This window comes from Paralichthys olivaceus, chromosome 3 (genome assembly GCF_024713975.1).
Source record: "Paralichthys olivaceus isolate ysfri-2021 chromosome 3, ASM2471397v2, whole genome shotgun sequence".
Lineage (NCBI taxonomy): Eukaryota > Metazoa > Chordata > Actinopteri > Pleuronectiformes > Paralichthyidae > Paralichthys > Paralichthys olivaceus.
Window position 1 is genome coordinate 450,001 of NC_091095.1, and position 10,000 is coordinate 460,000.

The 10,000-nt window shown below is 41.1% G+C and overlaps 1 protein-coding gene across 6 annotated transcripts in view; it reads right to left on the reverse strand.

Annotated features, from left to right (window-relative positions):
* Positions 1 to 42: 42 nt before the first annotated feature.
* The window catches only part of patj (PATJ crumbs cell polarity complex component), a 56,162-nt gene continuing 46,204 nt past the window's right edge, over positions 43 to 10,000 (reverse strand). For all 6 annotated transcript variants that reach the window (XM_069519982.1, XM_069519992.1, XM_069520006.1 and 3 more), the window contains 10 exons: positions 9,444 to 9,637; positions 9,117 to 9,264; positions 8,908 to 8,994; positions 8,267 to 8,444; positions 5,563 to 5,600; positions 5,242 to 5,364; positions 5,019 to 5,123; positions 4,653 to 4,756; positions 4,442 to 4,565; positions 43 to 3,740 (listed from right to left, as the gene is read on the reverse strand). In XM_069519982.1, the coding sequence (XP_069376083.1) occupies positions 3,594 to 3,740; positions 4,442 to 4,565; positions 4,653 to 4,756; positions 5,019 to 5,123; positions 5,242 to 5,364; positions 5,563 to 5,600; positions 8,267 to 8,444; positions 8,908 to 8,994; positions 9,117 to 9,264; positions 9,444 to 9,637 (1,248 nt within the window). In that variant the 3' untranslated portion in view covers positions 43 to 3,593. The remainder of the gene's footprint in view (positions 3,741 to 4,441; positions 4,566 to 4,652; positions 4,757 to 5,018; positions 5,124 to 5,241; positions 5,365 to 5,562; positions 5,601 to 8,266; positions 8,445 to 8,907; positions 8,995 to 9,116; positions 9,265 to 9,443; positions 9,638 to 10,000) is intronic.

Here is a 10,000-nt window from a genome sequence, read left to right on the forward strand (position 1 = left end):
TCAAACATTGATTTATCTTTATAAGAATTCAACCACACATGCTTCAATGCTTCAGGTGGTTTTTAATATAGAAATGTGTCATTCACAATGTGTGTTAATGTTTTAGTTCAGCAGAAAAGGAGTCCGTCTCTTTTTATTCATCGAGCACTGATGGAAAGTTTCATCAAAACTAAGTTTTCATCACGAGTTTGTAGGAAATGATGAAGAAATAAAACGTTTCTGCAGGTTTTCTACTTTGATTCACACTTTTCATCATAAAGCAACAAAACATTCAAGTGTTCTTTTCCAGTGAGATGAAAAAATAAATTACATCTATTCAGACTCAACTGATAAAACACATCACATTTCAATCAAGACACAAAAAGATGAAAATACAAAAGTGTTTTGCATTTGCTCGTGTTCTCACTCTGAACCTGTTAATTCCACTCAGTTTAAATAAAGTTGTAATCAGTTTGAAGTCTGACAGCAACGAAAGCAGAACTGCTTTTCATCTGTAACGTGGAAATAATATTAATAACCAGAGGAAATGATCTGAAATACACATTTCATACGTTTTTATTTCAATGTTTGTGTCTGAGATTTAAATCATAGTTTCACTGTCATTGACTTTTATTCTGAAGGTTTGTTCATGTGTCTGATTTGTATTTTTGTTTCATTCACAAAAACATGCTGAAGGTAAATGTGACGTCCTCTCTGCAAAACTTTGACATGTCGTCAATATGAAACAAGAAGTTTGAACCTGGTTTGATCCAGAGTTTAGATTGATGTTCTTTAAATGTCTGTGGATTTTAAAGAATGAGTCATTTCCATATTTAGACATATTATTATTAATATTGAATCAGTGATGAGCTGGAGACGATCTCTTCAATAACTCTACAAAAGATGAAAATAAGTTTACTGTGACATTTGACAGAAAATAGCAGATATTCAACGTTACCAGGAAGTTTTGAAGCTTTTGAATTTTACAGAATCAAGTAATTTAACTTTAATCTACAACATTTAAAAAATATTCTTTAATGAACCTCCTCAAATCTAAAGTCTCCTCTGAAACCAGGAACCAAACAAAAACTCTTAATCAAGGGGATTTCAAGGTTTTAAATTTACGTCTGTGTGGAGTTTTAATGCTAACACTTTCCCTCTGTTTCCAGTGTTTGTGCTAAGCTAAGCTAAAGTCTGGAGGAGAACACAATTTTTCACGAAATGTCGTCTCTCGCTTTTTTTTAATAATCCGTCACATTTTCTCTCCACGGTAACATGTAGACACTGTATCTGTTGCCGGGAGCAACAGAGCGTCTCCAAGACGACCGAGTCCTGAGACTCTCATCAGTGGAGTCACGACTAAATAACAATAATATAATTACAAGTTTATGGAAATTCAATTTTCACTGAAATAAAAAAATACAATAATTTTATCAGACGACGTGAAGAAGTGACACCTGTGGCCACGCCCCTGCAGTGATGTCACACCCTGAGCATCACAGGTGAGACGCTTTAATAAAGTTTATCAGTAAATTATGGATCATTAAGAACTAATGAATCATTCATTGATAAGTTATCGATCAGTTATTGGTCGTTAATGAGAAGCAGCTGAGTTATTATAGTTCAAATAGTTTCGGAGTCAGTTTGTTTTTTTGAAGGATTTTTTTTTCAGTTTTTTTGACAAATTTTTTTTTTCTCAGTTTTTTGGACAATTTTTTTTTTTTTTCAGTTTTTTGGACAATTTTTTTTTTCTTCTGTTTTTCGGGACTAAATATTTTTCTGAGTTCAGAGAACATTTGAAACATTCACTCCTTCATCCAGAGCTCGATCTGATGGAAACAAACATGACCGGCTTGTTTAGTTTATTCTAGTTTGACTCTGATCTGGTTTAAGACTCTGGGACGATCGTTCTGTCTTTAAGTCATGTCGATTATTATTATTAGTTTGTCGACTCTACGCAGACACACGAGGACTCTACGGTCGTTCAGAAGGAAAGTTTCAGATCTGCTGAGATGGGGCAGGTATGTGCAGGAGTCACTATGGGTCCATGGGAGTCACCTGCAGGTAGGAGGTTCTCGCGGGAGTTCGAAGTATCTCGAAAATTCAGAAAAAAAAAAATTTGTCTGAAAAACAGAAAAAAAAAAAATTGTCTGAAAAACAGAAAAAAAAATTTTTGTCTGAAAAACAGAAAAAAAAAATTGTCTGAAAAACAGAAAAAACAAAAAAAAACGTCTGAAAAACAGAAAAAAAATTTGTCTGAAAAACATTTAAAAAAAAATTGTCTGAAAAACAGAAAAAAAAAATTTGTCTGAAAAACAGAAAAAAAAATTTGTCAGAAAAAGTTTTTTTTTTTTCACGTGAATGCAATACGCTCCCGTCCATTAATAACTGAGTATAATCAAACAAACATTAACTCATTTCCGAGTCTGTTGATCTGAACATTTAAAACATTTTTATTTTATTCTTTTATTCTTATACTTCAGTCTGAGTTTGTCTCATAACTGTTTTACTTTATTATTTTATTCATCTATTTTTTATTTCACGTCTTTTTCTTCATTTAAATCAGTTTCTATTAAATCTGGGATTGATTCTGATGTCACTTCACTTTTGCTTTTTATAATTGTTGAGAACACATTGATGTAAAACGATGAAGTCGTGTTTGTTGGTGGAACATGAAATCAATTTCTAATAAATCACCAGATGTTATAATGTTAGGTGTTAATAAAGTGACCTGCTGTTATCAATGAATCCTTAAAATCAAGTGTAAATAAAGTTTGGAGCAGACGTCCTGCAGCTGAAGGTCAGAGGTCAAACTGTCTCCACCTGGACACACAGCTGCTCCTCTCAACGACTGATCGATAATCAATGAATGATTTTATTAAACAAACAGAATAAGAATAATAACGTTCTGTCACAGTTTTGATTTGAGCTTCAGCAATAAACAGGAAAACTGCACAAAGTGGCCTAAAGTATGTGGACAGGCGTAGGGTTCTGTTGGTTTGTCATCAAACAGGAAACTCGACGGGTGGAGACGTGAACGCAGGAGATCATACAACGCTTTACACAGCGTTCCTCTGTCCATGTATATGGTCACGTGTTGCTCCAGATGTTCCAGATGTCAGTGAGGTCAGTTTTCCACATTTACAATAATAATGACTAACCAGTCTTTACACAGGGATGCTAAGCTAACGTGTGCAGCAGCGTTCTCTTCACTTCCCTTTTGTTTTTTGTTCATGAACATCTCTGGAAACACGTTCACGTCACGTTTAAACTCTCAAGGTCACGTGAAACTCTCAAGGTCACGTGAAACTCTCAAGGTCACGTTACGTAGACTCTCGACCTTTTTCTGACTCGTCTCTGAAGCTGAAACCTCAGTGTGTATTTAGAGCTGATAAGAATCTCATCAAACCTCAGGTGTCAAAGCAACATGTTCAGTAAATGTTGTGATGTGATCGTCACGATCAGGAAACGCTACATGAGGCGTGTGTGTGTGTGTGTGTGTGTGTGTGTGTTAAAGGACTTGTCAGTTCCAGGTTTGAATCCGATGAAAGTGTCAGTGCTGGAAAATGCACAATGTCGATGAGTGTCCTCACAACCATAGAAAGAGCTGTGTGTTATGACAGGATGTCCAGTGTGACACTTCCTCTCTGTTTCTTCAGGACATCGACGGCCTGCTCGTGCGTCGCTCCCTGAAGACTCTCTCCGTTCACCGACAGGATCTGATCGCCTCGTTTCAGACGCCCGTCCACCGCTGCCGCTCCCTGAAACACACGCCGACAGGCAGATGGTTAAAAATCACAGGCTACGACCTAGCGCCCCAATGTGGCTGTAATGAGAACAGCCTCTCTAGTCGCACTAACACGCCTGAAAACACGTCACATGACCGTTCACGTCCTCTGGTCATGTGATGTAAACAGGAAGTAGAGTGTCTCCTCTGCAGTTGCTTAGCAACAGAAACTCCTCTGAAGGAGGAGCAGTGATGGTGAAGAGTCGGAGCAGGGACGAGGTGGAGCTGTTCCTGACAGGAAGTGTTAGCGACGCTTTGTGTTCACCGCTGGTAGTCGAGTCATGTGACTGATGAGAACCAATCACAAGAGAACGTGGGCGTCACCTTTTACTAAAGTCTCAGTTTGTGTTCAGACTAAAAACACAAAACCAGAGTTTCAAACTGATTCCAGATCAGTTCACACAAGTCTCCACCAGGTGTAACCATAGCAACAGTGGCTGCTGCAGCGCTGTCAACATGTTCTTCGTCTGTTAAAATACAAACATTAATTAACATTAACGTTAACTTGATTAACATTAAGTTTTCCTGCAGCACGATTACGGACACATTTTCTTTGTCCTCTTATATTATTTTGAATATTTGAGAAAAGACTTCTCTACATTTAATATAGAGCCGAGTTAGCATAGCTTAGCATAGAGACTGGGAGCAGGGGGAAACTGTTAGCCTGGTTCTGACCTTGCTGAAGACGGTCTTGACGTAGATGGGCAGGTCTCCGTGTGGACTCCCGAATCCTCCGACGATGCTAAAGCCGAGTCCTTCAGAGCCTTTCTCCAGACTGATGCTGCGGGGCCGCGGACCCCTGGGGGGGGCAGATGAATGATATCTGATGTTACACACTGTGTGCGTGTGTGCGTGTGTGTGTGTGTGTGTGTGTGTGTGTACTCACTCTGGTTCTGCTGTGTGTGTGTCGGTGTTGGCCGTCAGACTCAAGCCGCTGGACAAACTCTCCACCTGAGTGGCGATGGCACTGATGTTGGTGTCTGCGACCACCTGACACACACACACACACACACACACACACATGCGCACACGCACACGCACACACACACGCACACACACACACGCACGCACACACACACACACACACACACACGCACACACACAGTATGTTCATTAAATTAAGAAACTTTATGAAACTTGTTTCTGTTTAAACTCTTTATTTTCTCCTGCAGCGTAAGTAAACTAAACTTTTAGATTGTGCCATGAACTGTGTGTGTGTGTGTGTGTGTGTGTGTGTGTGTGTGTGTGTTACCTGCAGGTTGATGTCTCCGTAGCTGTTCTTCAGCATGGTGACGACTTCACCGTGTGACAGACCGTCCACAGACTGACTGTTAATACTGACGATCCTGTCTCCGACCTGAACACACACACACACACACACACACGATTTTTAAAGTTTCCATTATTTGAAAAGTTTCTTATGAATAAAATGAATTATTATTATTATTCCTTTTGTATGACATCACTTCCTCTACCTTGAGTTGGTGCGTCTTGGCGGCGACTCCACTGGCCTGAATCATGGCAACGAAGATGGGGATGTCCCCCAGCGGGCTGCCCTTCCCCCCCGCTATACTCACCCCGAGGGAGTCACTGACGCCCTGACAGTGGGGGAGGACAGAGAAGTGAGGGAGGAGGGGCAGAGGGGGTGAGCGAGACGAAGAAAATACAAAACATACGAGCAGAGATCTGAACCAATCCTGAGACACCATGAGTTCAGAGGTCAGAGGTCAAAGAGTCCAGTGAGAGGGAGGGTGTGTGTGTGTGTGTGTGTGTGTGTGTGTGAGAGAGGACTTTACCCTTGTGATTGTCACTGTACGAAAGCCTGCATCTTCCCCTGCACACAGACGCACACAGACACACAAACACACACACAAGAGATAAATGATGGCCGATCAATGTTTATCCAGTTCAGTGAGAAATAAAAACTGATCATTTCTAATCAATATCTGTTACTGGGTTCAGGTGATGTTGAAGTGAAGTTCAGGTTATGTTGAGATGAAGTTCAGGTTATGTTGAGATGAAGTTCAGGTTATGTTGAGATGAAGTTCAGGTTATGTTGAGATGAAGTTCAGGTTATGTTGAGATGAAGTTCAGGTTATGTTGAGATGAAGTTCAGGTTATGTTGAGATGAAGTTCAGGTTATGTTGAGGTGAAGTTCAGGTTATGTTGAGATGAAGTTCAGGTTATGTTGAGATGAAGTTCAGGTTATGTTGAGATGAAGTTCAGGTTATGTTGAGATGAAGTTCAGGTTATGTTGAGGTGAAGTTCAGGTTATGTTGAGATGAAGTTCAGGTTATGTTGAGATGAAGCTCAGGTGATGTTGAGATGAAGTTCAGGTTATGTTGAGGTGAAGTTCAGGTTATGTTGAGGGGAAGTTCAGGTTATGTTGAGATGATGTTCAGGTGATGTTGAGGTGAAGTTCAGGTTATGTTGAGGTGAAGTTCAGGTTATGTTGAGGTGAAGTTCAGGTTATGTTGAGATGATGTTGAGATGAAGTTCAGGTGATGTTGAGATGATGTTGAGGTGAAGTTCAGGTTATGTTGAGATGATGTTCAGGTGATGTTGAGATGATGTTGAGATGAAGTTCAGGTGATGTTGAGATGATGTTGAGGTGAAGTTCAGGTTATGTTGAGATGAAGTTCAGGTTATGTTGAGGTGAAGTTCAGGTTATGTTGAGATGAAGTTCAGGTTATGTTGAGATGAAGTTCAGGTTATGTTGAGATGAAGTTCAGGTTATGTTGAGATGAAGTTCAGGTTATGTTGAGATGAAGTTCAGGTTATGTTGAGATGAAGTTCAGGTTATGTTGAGGTGAAGTTCAGGTTATGTTGAGATGAAGTTCAGGTTATGTTGAGATGAAGTTCAGGTTATGTTGAGATGAAGTTCAGGTTATGTTGAGATGAAGTTCAGGTTATGTTGAGATGAAGTTCAGGTTATGTTGAGATGAAGCTCAGGTGATGTTGAGATGAAGTTCAGGTTATGTTGAGGTGAAGTTCAGGTTATGTTGAGGGGAAGTTCAGGTTATGTTGAGATGATGTTCAGGTGATGTTGAGGTGAAGTTCAGGTTATGTTGAGGTGAAGTTCAGGTTATGTTGAGGTGAAGTTCAGGTTATGTTGAGATGATGTTGAGATGAAGTTCAGGTGATGTTGAGATGATGTTGAGGTGAAGTTCAGGTTATGTTGAGATGATGTTCAGGTGATGTTGAGATGATGTTGAGATGAAGTTCAGGTGATGTTGAGATGATGTTGAGGTGAAGTTCAGGTTATGTTGAGGTGAAGTTCAGGTTATGTTGAGATGAAGTTCAGGTTATGTTGAGGTGAAGTTCAGGTTATGTTGAGGTGAAGTTCAGGTTATGTTGAGATGATGTTCAGGTGATGTTGAGATGATGTTGAGGTGAAGTTCAGGTTATGTTTAGATGAAGTTGAGGTTATGTTGAGGTGAAGTTCAGGTTATGTTGAGATGAAGTTCAGGTTATGTTGAGATGAAGTTCAGGTGATGTTGAGATGATGTTGAGATGAAGTTCAGGTGATGTTGAGATGAAGTTCAGGTGATGTTGAGATGATGTTGAGGTGAAGTTCAGGTTATGTTGAGGTGAAGTTCAGGTTATGTTGAGATGAAGTTCAGGTTATGTTGAGGTGAAGTTCAGGTTATGTTGAGGTGAAGTTCAGGTTATGTTGAGGTGAAGTTCAGGTTATGTTTAGATGAAGTTGAGGTTATGTTGAGGTGAAGTTCAGGTTATGTTGAGATGAAGTTCAGGTGATGTTGAGATGAAGTTCAGGTTATGTTGAGATGAAGTTCAGGTTATGTTGAGATGAAGTTCAGGTTATGTTGAGATGAAGTTCAGGTTATGTTGAGATGAAGTTCAGGTTATGTTGAGGTGAAGTTCAGGTTATGTTGAGATGAAGTTCAGGTTATGTTGAGATGAAGTTCAGGTTATGTTGAGATGAAGTTCAGGTTATGTTGAGATGAAGTTCAGGTTATGTTGAGATGAGGTTCAGGTTATGTTGAGATGATGTTCAGGTTATGTTGAGATGATGTTCAGGTTATGTTGAGATGATGTTTAGGTTATGTTGAGATGAAGTTCAGGTTATGTTGAGATGAAGCTCAGGTGATGTTGAGATGAAGTTCAGGTTATGTTGAGGTGAAGTTCAGGTTATGTTGAGATGATGTTCAGGTTATGTTGAGGTGAAGTTCAGGTGATGTTGAGATGAAGTTCAGGTTATGTTGAGGTGAAGTTCAGGTTATGTTGAGGTGAAGTTCAGGTTATGTTTAGATGAAGTTGAGGTTATGTTGAGGTGAAGTTCAGGTGATGTTGAGATGAAGTTCAGGTTATGTTGAGATGAAGTTGAGGTTATGTTGAGATGAAGTTCAGGTTATGTTGAGATGAGGTTCAGGTTATGTTGAGATGAAGTTCAGGTTATGTTGAGATGAAGTTCAGGTTATGTTGAGGTGAAGTTCAGGTTATGTTGAGATGAAGTTCAGGTGATGTTTAGGTCTCTACCTGTGTTGTTGGCAGAGGAGGAAGTGATGTCAGAGGTGGACGTGACGTTGTTGTTGAGGAGCAGGGTCACGGAGGAGGTCACGGCCGGGGGGTTGGAGGCGGGGGGGTCGGATGAGGCTGGGGGCTGTGTGAGGGGCGGAGCTACAACACCTGAGCTGGTTCCACTCACTAGACTCATCTGAGAGAAACAGAGATTACGTCAACATCATGAAGTGAAGCTGCCGGATGAAGGATTATTATCTTTATTTATATATTTATATCATCTCTACAGTGTTTCATCAATTTACCAAAACTAATAATAATATATTAATATAATATTAAGATCATTTCATCATTATCAGGAGTCACAACAATCACTTTAGTTGAATATGGATCCTACGTCAGGTTTGTCACAGCTGGGAGGAAGTAGAGGAAAATCAGAGGCGGAGCTTGAACTTTACGTTAATTTACGTCCGAATGTTTGTTTTTTTACGTGGTTACTTTTGTAGGAGGAGTCAAAGACTTGTTGGCGATGTGTTATACGGTAATTTAATGCCTCTGGTACGACAACGTCAACATTTCCCATTAGTTAACATGTGCACACACACACACACACACACACACACACACACACACACACACACACACACACACACACACACCTGGCTTCCCTGTGAGATACGTCTGGATGAGATCCAGGATGCAGCTTTGAGTCGGCCGAGCTCCAACAGGACCGGACCCCGAGCACACTGCAAGACACACACACACACACATAGGTGTTGATGATTGTGTGAGTGTGTGTGTGTGTGTGTGAGAGTGTGTGTGAGAGTGTATGTGTGTGTGTGTGTGTGTGCGAGTGTGTGTGTGATACCTTTAGGATGGCGGCCACAGTTTCCTGGGAGGCGTGTCTCGTGTCGTCTCTGTTCACTGACATGATCTGATCTCCCTGCATCAAACGACCGTCCAGCTGAGCCACGCCCCCTCTGACAACCTCAGAGATAAACACACCACTGCCACTCCTGACACACACACACACACACACACACACACACACACACACACACACACACACACACACACACACACACACACACACACACACACACACACACACACACACACACACACACACTGTGTATCCATCCAACAGTAACAGACAGTGTCCTGCAGGTGAAACTGTTATTTTTTTAAGGCGGACCTCTTCCCGACGATGCTGAGTCCGAGTCCTCTGCCACTCCTCTTCTGCAGCTCCACCTTAAATATGTCCAGGTTCTCCTCGTCTCTGTACTGAGCCTCGTCCCTCAGCACCGTCAGACAAACCTTTGCCGGCGTCTGACGCAGGGCGGCGATCGCCTCCTCGTGGGACGCTCCCCGGAGATCTACACCGTTCACCTGAGAGCGCACGCACATTTAAATAAAGTTTCATTATTGTTCAGCCAAAATGTGGAATCTGTCAAATCTATCAACTTTAACAAATGACACTGAAGAAATGTTTGAAAACCAAATGGGTCAGCTGTCGGTTCAGATCACAGACTGTGAAGTGAAGATGTCCGATACCAAACCTGACAGCTACGTCTCTCCAGCTCACAACTTCTGTCAAAGAATCTCCCTGTAGAGCTAAAACCTTCAACTTCAAGAAACTGCTCTACTCTGAGTTTTTAGTTTGGTCCATGTCCCATCTGCTAACATGGAGGAGGAGGGTTTCTGTGCTGAACTGCAGCCAGACACCAGGGGGCGATCGAGACTCTTCTGAGG